General features: G+C 36.9%; 2 protein-coding genes across 2 annotated transcripts; one reads left to right on the top strand and one right to left on the bottom strand.

Annotated features, from left to right (window-relative positions):
- Nucleotides 1-4255: 4255 nt before the first annotated feature.
- LOC147297771 (protein ACCELERATED CELL DEATH 6-like) lies at nucleotides 4256-8085 on the top strand. Its single transcript, XM_086239065.1, has 4 exons — nucleotides 4256-4951; nucleotides 6073-6708; nucleotides 6820-7343; nucleotides 7432-8085. Exons 1-4 carry the CDS (start codon nucleotides 4300-4302, stop codon nucleotides 8083-8085), a joined length of 2466 nt encoding a protein of 821 aa, XP_086095191.1. The 5' UTR covers nucleotides 4256-4299.
- A 1005-nt stretch (nucleotides 8086-9090) lies between these two features.
- On the bottom strand, nucleotides 9091-13434 carry LOC147297772 (endoplasmic reticulum oxidoreductin-1-like). The gene is made up of 10 exons (XM_086251821.1): nucleotides 13198-13434; nucleotides 12827-12958; nucleotides 11904-12162; nucleotides 11487-11597; nucleotides 11081-11199; nucleotides 10620-10724; nucleotides 10321-10523; nucleotides 10095-10218; nucleotides 9551-9738; nucleotides 9091-9437 (listed from the first exon to the last, which is right to left on the bottom strand). The coding sequence occupies exons 1-10, from the start codon at nucleotides 13351-13353 to the stop codon at nucleotides 9416-9418; spliced, it is 1419 nt and encodes a 472-aa protein (XP_086107947.1). The 5' UTR covers nucleotides 13354-13434; the 3' UTR covers nucleotides 9091-9415.
- Between the last annotated feature and the right edge of the window lie 1196 nt (nucleotides 13435-14630).

A 14630-nucleotide genomic window follows, 5' to 3' on the forward strand; every position in this document is an offset into this window, starting at 1 on the left:
AGGAGAGAATGCAACAAAAAAAGTAGACTAGGCAATACATGTAATAAAATATATAAATAATAATTAAAAAAATAAAAAAGAGTGCAAATGGAAAAAAATGGAGTGCAAAAATCACCTCTCTATAAATATATATAATTGATTCACATTAATTTGGGTAAACTCTTTTGGCAAATCATCCTTTAAAAACTCAAATTAAGAAACCTTTCTAAAACCCAACACCAGTAGTTGTCATCAATTTTTCACTATTCATACAGTCGACCTTTCGTTAAAATTTCATTGGTTAAGTACATGGACCTATCTGAAATATACTCCAAACTTACCAATCAAAACTAAACAGCTACAGATCAAGACACAAGATGAAAGGGAGGATCCAGCTCAGGTCTGCAACTTGGGGCGACCCTTGGAGGAGCGGGGAAGCCGCGTTGCGGGAATCAATCTGCTGAGTTTAATGTATTTGACTTCTATTATTTGAGTAATTGTCCTAAATGAGCTCATTTGGGTTTGTGGGCATGACTTTTTATCTTTTTTAGCTATATGTAATTAGATCGAATATCTTTTGTTTTCAGGATTTCATATTTGTTACAGTTCATGTGGATTTTCCCTGCTCTCATTCTTGTCTAATTGATTGCCAATCTACATCAAACCAAATTGCTTCTTTTTTTTTTTACGTGCGGAATAATTATTAAAATATCGGATTATATTTTAGAAAAATGATTCCTGTATGGAATGTTTTATTGCATTTCTCAATGACTGAAAATGCGCTTTTGGCCGCGGCTATTGATGGTGATTTCTGGTGGTGATGGTGTTGGAGTTGGGTGGTGGTAGTGATGGTGTTGGAGTTGGGTGTGTTTGTTAAGTATAGTAAATAGAATTGTTGGTTGTGATATTGAGTTTAGTTGTTGGTTTTCATAAAAATAGTTTAGGAAAAAATGTTGGGTGTACTAATGAGTTTTAAAATTTTTCAAAATGAATATGAGTGTAAAGAGTATATTAGACTTACTGATAAAAAAAATTGTATCTGAATGACGACACCCTATTACATATTAACCTTAAACATATCTTTGTGAACAGGCCCGGCCCTGAACAGATCCAAGTGGAGCACCCGTACAGGGCCCAACAATTAAGGGCCCCTACAAATCTTTATATAAAGTAGATGTTTCAGTTTTCCAAACGCATCCAGTTGGTTCTGTTGGGCTAATTATTGTAAAACGTGAGCTAATTTCATTGGGCCATTATATTGAAACACATGCACTAATATGTGGGATTCAGAAGGACTCCACTTTCTTTCTTTTAGAAGCTGATCTGATCAGATATTTATTGGGCCAACAAGCTTTTGAATAACTATAATTAGTTTCTTGGCATTTTTATCCAAATACCACATGAACTATAAGGGGTGTGCTCTCATATCACTCAAACTTTTTTTCTTGCCAATTTACCACATGAAATTATCAATATGTGCTAATTTACCACCTAACATCCATTTTTCTGTTAAATCATCAAAAAATTTCTCAAACTTTCCACTTTGTCCTTGAATACAATAAAAAAATAATATTATTTTAAAAACTTTTTTTAAAATATAATTATAAAAAAACTTAAAAACTAAAAAATAGAAAATGGAAATACCCTTGTTTTTAGGGGGTTTACTTAGATTTTTTTTTAATATTTAAAATGCATTTATTATATAAATTGACGAAAATACTCTTGAAATAAATAGAAAATTTAACTAAAGTGACGGTAGGTGGTAGATTGACCAATATGTGAAAGTTCAGGTGATAAATTAACAAAAAAAAAAAATTTAGGTGGTATTTGAGTACACCCTCTATAATTCATGTGGTATTTGAGTAAAAAAGCCTAATTTTTTTAATACAATTATTTTTGGCTCAAATAATCATCATTGAATCCAGCTGGAATCACGTGGAGTACGTTTGGATTGGCTGAATTGATTGAGACAGAACGAGCAGACAAATTATTAACCCAACACTCCAACTGCCTCTTAATGATGATCGTACATTTGGTTACTATTTCGGATGAATAGTGGCCCAATACACATGCATGCAATTAATTATAGTGGGAGATGCTGTGTTGGACAACTACAATTAAAATATAATTTAGACTCAAGTTCATTTTTATTTATAAACTATAGGATCTATTTTAAATTGATCCATGTACTATTAAATATTTTAAATTAACACATAAACTAAATAAAAGTATACAAAATAACCCATCTGTCAAATATTAGAGGAGTAATTTTGTCATTTCATCCGTTAACAATATTTAATTAATATTTAAATAACCAAAATTAATATAACTAAAATAATTATTAAAAAAAACCCGCCCAGCCCGTTCCCCCACCCCCGCCACCTTGCCCCTCCACCCCCGCCACCCAGCCCGTCCCGCCGATCAAGACCCGCTGGCCCCACATGGCCTTCGCTGGAGAGTGAGCCGTTGTCGAAGACTTTTGAACCTGGTTTGAACCGGTCCACCACAAGCGCATGAATGAAGGAGTTGGAGCCACCCACAAGCAGAGGCACCTTCCTCCGAGAGGTAATGGCAGAGATGGCTTGGTCGGCTACACGGTGGAAGTCGACAGGGGTGAAGTCGGTGTAGAGGGGGTCGAAGTCGCCGAGGAGGTGGTAAGGGACGTTGAGGCAGTCGGGGAAGGGAAGCTTGTTGGTGGTGATGTCGAGGCCCTTGAAGACTTGCATTTTGTCGGAGTTAACGATTTCGAAGGAGGGGAAGCGAATGGCGAGGTCAAGGGAGAGGGAGAGGCGGGACTTGCCTGCGCCGGTGGCTCCCATGATGACGAGGAGTTTGTCCTTGCGGCGGGGGGTGGCGGTAGGGGCGGAGGCCATGAGGGGCCAGCGAGTGGGGGAATGGGCTGGGTAGCGGGGGTGGAGGGGCAAGGTGGCGGGGGAGGGAGGGGTTGGGTGCACTGGCGGGGGAGGGAGAGGCTGTTTTTTGCTCAAGTGGTGGAGGGGCAAGGTGGCGGGGGTGGGGGAACGGGCTAGGTGGGTTTTTTTTAATAATTATTTTAGTTATATTAATTTTGGTTATTTAAATATTAATTAAATATTATTAATAGATGAAATGATAAAATTACCCCTCTAATATTTGACATATGGGCTATTTTGTATACTTTCGTTTAGTTTATGTGTTCATTTAAAACATTTGATAGTATATGGACCAATTTAAAATAGACCATATAGTTCATGGATAAAAATAAACTTAAGCCTATAATTTATGTTATGCAATTATTGTTTTGCTAGTATACTATATATTTCTTTAATCTTACTGCAAGTTGATTGTTGCCTAAAATGAAATATAATATTTCTCGTGAAAACAGTAAATAAATATAAGCAAAATATTTCAAATAAGACTTAAACTTTGATTTTTGTGTCAATTCAAGATTGGTATTATGAGTTGTATTTAATATTTTAATATGCTCTTTTAATTTTAATTTTGAAGCTAATTTACCATTTTCATTAGTTCAGTTACATTTTTTTTTCAAACAAAAGACCATGTAAGTGAAGTAATTTAACTTTTATAAACTTGTATTACAAGTGATGATAAAATTATTTCTCAAAAAGTAATCATGTGCGTGACACGTGGTGATAATTTTTATATCGAATTTGCAACTGAATTGACAACAATAACATATTAACATCCAAAATAAAGTTGAGAGGAGAGATTGATAAAACTAATAATTCATGTTCTGAAATGACTCGACACAAAAGACTTTAAGTCATTTTTTAATATTTTTTTCTAAATATAATTATTAATAATGGTGATATGTCATTTTGATGAAGTAGAGACTGTAGAGAAGAATGCTTATCAATAAACGAATAATGATTTTTGGCTCAAATAATCATTATTGAAAGATCATTATGGGATCCAACTAGAACCACGTGTCGTTTGTATTGTACAAACAAAAATAAAATACAATCCGGGCGTTACACGTGTATATGATGATTGATATGATGTCACTATGATTTTTTTGTATGATGTCCCTATGATGAGGTAGTAAAACATCAGATTGAAGACTTTCTTGTATGAATACAGGAAATTCTATTATTATAAGTGTGATAAATATAAGCATACATAGCTGTAAGAGAAATATTAGTTTTTGGACTACGAAATTTCACTATGAACTTTCCTACTTACATTTTTTCCTGTTGTTACAATGATTGATCGCCTCCTATAAGTACACACGATTCACACAATCCTCTACTCAGTGCATTGCAAAATTTCTCAACAACCTTAAATAAGTTGAGAGAGGGATCAGTTCAAAGCTTGCCAATTATGGATCCTTCTGTGTATAAGGCAGCAGAAATGGGTGATGTTGGTTTCTTGAGAAGAATAAGAGATGGCGATGTATCAATTGATCTTCTCCATCAAAAAACACCGAAAGGCAACAATATTCTTCATGTTGCCGCTGAATTCAAGCACACAGATATCTTCAAAGAGGTCCAATCGCTTGATATTAATCAATCCAAGCTATTTTGGGCCACCAACGAGAAGGGCGACACTCCACTCCATGTTGCTGGGAGAGTAGGCTGTGATGAAGTAGTAAAGTTTCTCATCAACCACGCCAAGACGAAGACAACGTGGCGACACGTTAAGGGAGTAGATGAGGAAAGAGGACCATCTGATCATGGAGAAGCTAAGAGAAATCTACTCCGAATGACTAATTTGAATCAGGATACAGCATTGCATGTGGCTGCTCGGTATGGTCGCAGTGGAGTAGTGACTCTGTTAATGGCAGCCGATCCTGGACTGTGTTGTTTTACTAATAGCGCCCACGAGTCGCCCTTGTTCATTGCTACTCGCCAAGGCTTTCGGCTCATAGCTCTTTCTATTTTGGGCGCGTGTCCAACATCTCCTTCTTATAATGGTTTTAACGGTGTCACAGCTTTGCATGTAGCAGTAACTCACCTAGATGAAGAAGACAAAGGCAAACATGATAAATTAACTATATATATGTACATTATAACGACAAGGCAACAACTTGCAAACAGGATAAATTAACTAGTGGCATACTTAATTATGCCTGATCAATCACTGAATCCCATATTCTTTGCCTAATTGCCTTCTACTGATTGTTTGGAACTTTGCATAGGAGGTTCAATAATCTAATCCTCCTAGCTTCCACTATGTTCTCGAGTGAAGACCCACTATCCTCCTAGCTCCCACTATCATTTCAATAACTACTTTTTAGCCTATAAAAAATAAACCAGTACGGACCATATTTTAAGTTAACTCCAGATCATTGGATGCTGTTTTTTAGTTAATTACTCTGGATTATAAACATAAGTACTCTAATTAAATAGCATTTGTATATATATAGTGTACCGGAAAGTCCAAGTAAACACAAGTCTTTAAGTACCATTTAAACACTGACTCAAGAAAAAAAAAAAACATGTAAACACCTTTTCATCTTGATTCTTTTCAAACTCATGTAGCAAAGATTAATAATGGCTGTCATTGACTAATTATAAAAATTAAATAAAAAAAGGTGAATTATACAAAACACACCCTATACTTTGCACTTCTAAGACTTTGACTTCAATGGTAAAATTACTGGGGAATTGGCTCAATCCACGTGACAAGACCCATGTGATGGCTTAAAATATATATAATGTAAACTTTCAAAATATGATATTTTGTCATCGAGGGAAAGTGGAAGCGTAAAATACGATCGATATGAACAAAACAAATTGACCAATAAGCGTGGTGCTTCTCGGGTGACCAAATTACACGTCATTTAAATAGGGAGGCAAAGTTTTCAAATATGTAAGCAACGAGGGAGTTTTGTATTGACTTTGAAATTTCCTGGGTGAAGTGTCAAATACCCTATACTTGAAGGGCAATTTGTGTAATTCCCTTTAAGTATATAAGTTAGAAATTAAAAACTTCATGTTAGAATATTGTTTTCTTGACAGGTAATTTTCAATAAATTAATCTGGTCAGATTTATCGATGGCCTCGTTTATATAATTAAGCATACATGTTGAACACACATCTCTATCCAGTGCATATTGGTACCTTGATAAAGTTGAGTTAGAGAGCTAGCTAGACTTGGTTCAAAACTTGACAGCCATGGATCCTTCCCTGTATGAGGCGGCATCATCTGGTGATGTTGGTTTCTTTAGAATCAACGACGGTGATGTTCTCAATCAGAAAACCCCTAAAGACAATAATATCCTTCACATTGCTGCTGAGTTTAAGCAAATAAAGTTGTTTGAACAACTTCCACTTGATCATGATCAATCTTCGCTGTTTTGGGCCACCAACAAGAAGGGCAACACTCCCCTGCATATTGCTGCGAGAGTAGGCTGTGATGAAGTAGTAAAGTTTCTGGTCGAAGAGGCGAAGAAAACACTGCATATTGGAGGAGGTGATCAGGAAAGCGGAGCAGTTGATGATAAAAAGTTACTCCGAATGACTAATTTGGAAACGGACACGGCATTGCATGTTGCTGCCCGATACGGTCACGGTGGAGTTGTGAGTCTGTTAATGGAAGCGGATCCTGAATTGTGTCGTTTGACAAATAGTGCCAACGAGTCCCCCTTGTTCCTAGCTATTCGCCAAGGATTTCTTCTCATAGCTCATTCTATTTTAAACGAGTGCCCAATATCTCCTTCTTTTCAAGGGACCAACGGTGTCACAGCATTGCATGCGGTGGTAACTCACAGTAACAAAGTCGCCCAAGGTAACTAAATGAGTCTTGCGTTTGTTTGGTGTTCAAATTTAAATTGTTATTGAAGCGATTTTCACTACCTCTCGATCAGTTCTAATTTTACTATATCAACATGCATGCTAGACATTGTGAAGAGTATGGTGTCCAAATATCCTGAGACCATCAAAATGGGTGATGCGCTCGGGTGGACTCCCTTACACTACGCAGCATTGAGAGGGAACCTTGAAGCAACTCAAGTGTTGATGGAATGCGATAGTTCTGCTTCTTACGTTCCGGGTTTGTCTGGAATGTCAGCTCTACATGTCGCGGCTTATGCAGGTCGCACCAAAGTAATCAAAGAGATTATCCGATGTCGGCCGGATACTTGTGATTTGCTCAATGACAAGGGCCAAACGATTCTTCATGCGGCAGTTTTAGGTGAACGAAAAAATGTGGTCCAGTACATATTGAAGACACCTAAGCTTGCGGGACTTATAAATGAAGCAGATGAAGATGGAAACACTCCTCTGCATCTTGCTGCCATTTATCAAAATTGTGAAATTCTTAGGGTTTTAACATGCGACGAAAGAGTGAACACGACTGCTATCAATAAGAAATTCTCAAAGGCCGTTGACATTTTTCTTGGCGACGATAGTTCTAAAGAACGGGTACGCAAATTAGGCCCAATTCCTTTATAATTAGAAAATAATTGTACAGGAATAGTGACCGTAACTAATGAACTTTTCTATGTTATAGCAAATCAAAGGTGACCGTATGGGTTTGCACCATCTGGAGCGCTCCGTTGGTGTGCCATTTCTCCAACAACAAATCAACCATGATTTCTCGAAATTAGAATTTCCGGAGAAGGATAGTTCTATGGCACCGGCCAGTGGCACAGACAAGAAGGAAAGGTCACAAGCTTTTTTGGATCAAGCCTTGCAAATTCAAGATACCAAACTACTAGTAGCGACACTTATTGCAACTGTCACATTTGCAGCGGCTTTCACCATCCCTGGAGGATTTAAAACGGATGGAACGGCGGTTTTATACAAGAATACGTTTTTTCGAATCTTCGTGTATTGCGACTTGATCTCCTTCGTTCTCTCAATTTATGCAATTGTTAGTGGATTGATGACGGTAACTACCTTAGAAAGACTCTTACAAATCCGTCTACCCTCACCTGCAAGTCTTCCCATTCTGTTGTCCATTCTAGGAATGTTCTTAGCATTTGGTTCCGGCTTGATGGCAGTGGCGCCCCGCAACAACCACAGAGTGGATGTGGTTGACATTTTGGTCTGTATCTTCGTGATCACTGTATTCATAATAGCTGTCATCTCCATGTTCAAGACTGGATATCAAACAGCCAGTATGGGAACAAAGATCCGCGAGCTCCGGAACCGTGTAATCTAACGGCATTTAGTTAAGTCCACTCTTTATTATGTTTTGAAAGTCCTGATCTCATGAACACCCGGATCGTCCGAACCCAAATAGTCCCTATACGGCATTACATGGCACCCACCGTATACCCTATACCAGAAAGTTTTTATGCAGCATTCTCGTATAAGATGCGAGTCATGTACCGCTGTATAATATCCGGATTCGGACTAAATCTTCTTGATCCAAGTGCTTATGCAAGAATTTCTGTAGTTTTAAGTGTACTTTTTGTTTATCTTCCACATGTATATGTTAGTCTCAGTACGGTAAGTTAATTAGCTGCAACACTGCTTTGCAAGATAATTTTACAAGACAGCTGATCAGGCTATTGATGATCTTATTTCTAGATTCGCTTTCACTGTTGTTCTCTAGCTATAGATTCGCTCTTATACATTCTCTTAGAGCATGTACATTGGTAATTGCTAAATGCTAAATTTAGCAGGATTTTTTAGCTTTAGCTTTAGCTATAGCATTTATGTGTTTTGCTCCGATGGCTAAAAACTATAGCTATATGAGATTAAAAAACCAGTCAACTAATGACTGCCATGTGGAAACCAATTCACGTGGGAAGCAACTAAAACCAGCCAACCAAAGCTGCCTAGGACCCACACATGCACACAACAAATGGGAAGCAAGCAGCTGACTCCACTCACTCTTTTCTTGAACTTTCCAACAAGTGGGTCTCTTTTTTTCTTGGCTTTGGAGCATGCTATGCTAAATTTTGTTACTAAATTTAGCACCAAAATTTAGCAATTGCTAAAATAGCATTTAACAATCCTCTCCCATTGTAGCTCATTTTTCACCAAAAATTGCTGTCTTTGCAATAGCATTTAGCATTTAGCACTTGCATTGTGCATGCTCTTAGCTGTTATCCACTTATCCCTATGTTGAAGTGTAATATATTACTAATAAAAGAAACAGAAAAGACCCACTGGCTCCAGAACAGCGTTATTTACTGGCACTTAGTGGTCGAGTCTATTAATTTATGACATTCATATTTCAATAAGCAAACTAAAATATTTGTTTTCCAGTCCCAACAATATCATATCACTGTTGAACAGACGAAGTCCAACCAAATAAAAAAAAAAGGAATGGAAAATTGACAGGGCATTAATTTCTATATCTGGATCCCATAAGATATGGATATCTTACAATTATAGTTGAAGCCTGACATCTGTATAGCTCCAAAAACTTGTTTCCAAAATTCTGATTCATTAGTAGACTTTTACTTGGTCAATGACTCTTTGTGTGGTATGCTTTATACATTGCTCCCAAAATTGGTATGAAGGGATTGGCGGATGAATTGTTACAGTAGTAACCTACGTAACCTGCAAAAATCATTCATAAATAATTTTTCAAACCTGCACCCTCCTGCTACCTGAGACTATACATACATGCAACAAAAAGGCCAACTTGCTTGCAGGATAAACTACTGACATACCTAAGCCTGATCACTGACTCCCATATTCTTTTCCATGTGCTGATTGTTTGTATAGGAGGTTCAACAACCCATCCTTCTTCCACAATGTTCTTGATTGAAGGTCCATTTTGACGAACAAATTTGACAGATTCAGAGAGTCGATTTAGCAGATTTAGCAAAGCAATCACTTCATTTCGTTGCAGCTGCAACTGCACACACAAAAGAACATATGAGAGACAGAGACAAACACAAAGAGATGCATTCAAGTTCACCTACACTAATTAACTGCTTCTTCCCTTCAAAAAAAAAAAAAAAAATTAACTGCTTGTTATAGATCCTTAACCCAAAAAGTTAAATATTTAAAGTTGGAAAAACCTCCCAAGAAGAATAAGCGGATCAACAGGGTCACCAGTTTTGGTAGTTAATGGAATAAATCCGTTTGGGGGTAAACCTACCCATTTAGTGTTCTTGGTTAACCTCGCAAAATGACCAATCCGATCCAGCTTTTAGAACAGTAAGAAAAGTTATGTTGGGAGATTTGTTAAAGAGAGCTGCAAGAACTTACAGGTTGATCTGGATGATTTTGACCATCAACAGAAAAGAGGATCTTTAATGCAGTACCAAGACCAAGAACCTGAAGCTTTCCCCAGAGCCGACACTTCTCACAGCCCACACAATCCATTAATGCACTGCAATTTGCAGATGAAATGAATAATTTTCTCCATATCAAGGGGGTCATGCTTCATCCAAAATAAATCAGTAATTAGTGAAGTAAATGCTCTGAGACAAACCTAATGTTTCTGAATTTCTTTTGAATCAGTTGCTTCAATTGGGGTCCACTTTGACCTTGCCAGAGCTTTGCTTCATCAAATGGTAGAGGACATGCAGCTTGGAGTTTAGGATTGTAGAGTAGCTGTCTCATCAAAGACTGTGTTTTCAGGTCTTCCTCATGATTACCAGTGTCATACTCAGCCTGCTCCAAGTAATCTGCAGCCTACAAAACATTAAACCCACCAACAATCAGTATAATGTCAGCATTAAGAAAATTGATTTTGTGTTGTCAAATAAAGGGTATGTGGGGAATACTTACTTTAGTCACAGCACGAAGAACAAAGAGAAATGTGAAGTACAAATTGTGGACACGATATGGATATCTTAAAACGCGATCATACATCAGCTCCATATTTTGACCCCACTGAAATTTGCATGCAGGAAGGTTAAATGTTGCTCAACTGAACTAAAAACAGGGCAATTCTTTTATCTACTGGTTCTACCTTGGTCATACAAGTCAAAAATTACATGCATGACCCATCCAATTATGAATTCCAGGTCATTCACTATATATATGTTCACCAGTCTAGATTATCTCAATTAATCAATTTCAACTGTCTGATTTTTGGCAGATATAAAAACATTGTCCAGCAAATTTAAATTTGGCAGACAGCTGAAAACTTACTGCTTTTATTGTTAACCACTCAACTGGACATTAAAATGAAATCAAATGGACAGGGAAAAGAAAAATAGTCACATGATATAAGGCAGAAGTAGAACCAGATCGGTAGTTTTGTCAAGAAGATAATCAGCAGCTATGTGGATCGAAATTGAGGAGTGAAGACCAGATATTAATTTGTATAAAACTTTTTTCTCCTGGCAAATGTCCTGAGATGAATCTGCAGAACAAGAAGCAAAAAACATTGAGTTGAAAATAGGCATCACTAGATAAAACATATTGATACACACTCAAGTTCTTCAAGCAGGTATAGAGATAACTCATTGATATGCAACCTGGCCTCCATAAAGTATCATGTCACCTTTGGATGTCTAATTACCTGCTCTTGCAGGTGTTGAATTGGCTATACAAATAACCTCAATATGAAATCAAGATTGAAAATTTTAAAGATAAAATGCTACAAGCAGTCAAATTGTCCACAAGAATCTTACAAAAGGTTCAACTCACATTTGGGGCAATTTTCAGAATAAACAGCATCCCATATCCTTCTAGCGGATGGACCAGAATAGCCAGTGTAACGCTCAGGGTTTAGTAGAAGGTTCACATATGTCATCTCACCTGCAGATCTAAGTCAACAGTCAATCGCTGCACAACATTATTAAAAAATATTTAGGAACCGAAGTTTAGGGTGCGTGCGATGAAAACTCCAGGTTTGTAAATTTGAAAGTAAGATTAATGTTTTCATAAGTAGGTGATATCTCTTAAGTTGTAGCTTTCCATTTCCCAACTAAATCATATATGACTGATTTCTGATCTAAAACGTCAATGCATAATATATACTCCAGCTACCAACAGACAAGATCTTCAAGACTCAATTACAGTTATTACAATGCAGACCAGACTCCAATATATATTGTAAATTACCGTTGTCAGTCTCATCATCATTTGTCCATGGGTTATCTGTCTCAAACCAGCCTCTGAAGGATCTACTGTCTAGTGTGCGGTCAACAGTCCCCTGCAGCTTTCCCTCTTGACACACTAAACTGTCAGATGGAAGGCCATGGTGCCAGGGCCTCTTAAAAGGTTCTGGAAATTCATTTTCTGGGCATTCACAAACACTGCAGTCACGCAATTGGCACATACCATCTTCAGTCCAAAAGGGACAGTCACACCACAGCTTGGCCTATCATATGAACCAAGTGCGTAAGCCCCCACTAGGTAAAAACAAAAGTAATGACAAGCTTACTAAATTACTGTAATATAAGTAAGTAAAATGTCAATGAAAATTTCCATAAATTATATATCAATTCTGAAATTTTTCCTCGGTGACAGCTAGATTTGTATGATTATCCCAGCACTAGAATGTTAATTAAGCATATATGTTAAACTAAGTGATAAGTTGGACGCCACAGAAATTGTAGCAAGTTTGATTTTGGCCTATTCCTGGTACAGCAGTTTCCAGCCTTCATGCACAAAAGTACAGGCTCAAGTATTCAGACTAGCCAATTCATATGAGAAATGCCAAAGAATATGAGTGGATCATATTTACCACTACTGTTTACTGAGGCCCTAATGACAATTGTGCATCTTAATCAAACCACTTCAGGAAAGTCATGATATTTTATACAACCAAAAATATATATATATATATATATATATTTAAAATTTGGCTGTAGGACAATCAAAGATTGAAATTCTTAATCTTGCTTGAAAGCTATTTGATCTGTTTAATTTCTTAAAGACCTTAAGCAGGGTTCGAACTGCAGGGTCAGCTGGCAAAATATTAACAATACCCAAGAAGAAAACATCTTTAGCGGAAAAACAATAAGAAGGCTCACGCAGCAGACCTTAAAATATCGGAAAAAGGGAGTCGTCACAATCTCTTGTAACAGAGGATGCAACACTTCTGCATTAACACTGTCTACTGTCTCATAATCGCAACAGCAATCCTCAACAATGCCACTGTACTTTTGGGAATCCTACACTCAGAAAAGATGATTATAGACTACACAGTGTCACAGTAATAAGGTCTTTATGCCCCCATTACATAATAATTCCTTTCTTGATTATGAATTTATACAAAAATAAGCAACAAGTGAGGACCAATGCTTAACTTGTAACAATATAATCATGAGACAAACCACAATTCACAAACTCAACTAAAAGACATGCATATTAGAACATGATCAGTTTTTTCTTTGATCAACATAAAACTTACCTGGGGACAGTGGCAGGACTTGGGATCCTTAAAAAGTTGAGAGAGGTTGAGTCTGAAAGCAGTTCTTGTAGAGGTGAGTGCTGTGGCTAAAAACACCACCACCACAGCACCCACTACAACCCATCTCCTGCTATTCACATTCTTGTCCTTCACCATCTCCAATGCCACCAAAACCTCCTAAAATTGTGCACCAAACACATATATGATAATATCAGTGTATGCAATTGTATACATTAGACTGACTAGAAATGTTGGTAACATTAATGCGCGTTGTTGCTTTTGTTCGTTTGGTTTTGAAAGTTCAATTCACTTTAATGGCATGCCCCACAGAGGCTACAGAGCAGAGACTAGGCAGATACAGAAGCTTACGCGCCAACGCTCAAGGGGAGGACTAGAGAAACGGTCCACCTGCTCCTGGTTAGAGCAAGACCTCGACACGCATGAATTGAATTGGGTAATTGACACGTGGTTGGGTGGTATTGGACAGTGAAATGGACATTCCGTTTGAGCGAGTGGGCTGTATGTGAGCTGGGTTTTCTTAATCTGTGAAAGCTCGTTTGGTCAAGTCTGTCATATGTGACGTGCTCGAGCCAATGACGGGTCGGCGTTTTACAATAAAATCATGGGTTGCTTTACTTGCTAGTTATTGATATTCAAAATCCAATTAAATCCGTCTATAATTAATTAGTTTTATGATTTTATCTAATTTAATCATATTTAGGCCTCGTTTGGGATTGCGGTGGAAGACCCAAAAGCTGCTGTGGATGACAATTCTCAATCAACTACAGCAGTTTTAGTGTTTGGTAAAAAAATTAAAAACTGCTTTTCCCCACAATTCTCAACTCCCCACAACAAAAACATAAAGCATGTTTCTAGGTGCTTTTGAAAGCTGCAGTGAATCACAGTAACAATGAATATTTTATTTTACCCATAATATCCTCATTGATTTCTATATTTTTAATTTGTTTATTTTAAATTAAAAAATATGTTCATTGTTAGTTATATTTTATATTGTGATAATTAATTATGATATTTTATTTGCACGATTAAAATTATAATATACCTAAAAAAATAATAGACATAGTTATTTAATAATGTTGTTCTTAGAAAAATTAATGCTAATAAAAATTTGTAGCCAACAATTTAAAAAACAAGTAAAATACATTTTATTTTTACCAAACAAATAAGTAAAGACATTTTTAACATCATGTCTATTTTAGTAATTATACACTGTCACAGCATTTTTACATTAACATTTATCAAACACTTTGATACTGTTTTTTGCACTCACAGCACTTTTGAAAACATACTTTACCAAACACTCAGCTGCTTTACTTTACAGCTGTTTTACCTCACAGCTGTTTTTTCACACACCAATACCAAACTGGCTCTTAATCTGATTAACTTTCACCAATTAAATTAGATCTCTAAAT

Source organism: Dryas octopetala, chromosome 1, assembly GCF_963921425.1.
Source record: "Dryas octopetala chromosome 1, drDryOcto1.1, whole genome shotgun sequence".
NCBI lineage: Eukaryota > Viridiplantae > Streptophyta > Magnoliopsida > Rosales > Rosaceae > Dryas > Dryas octopetala.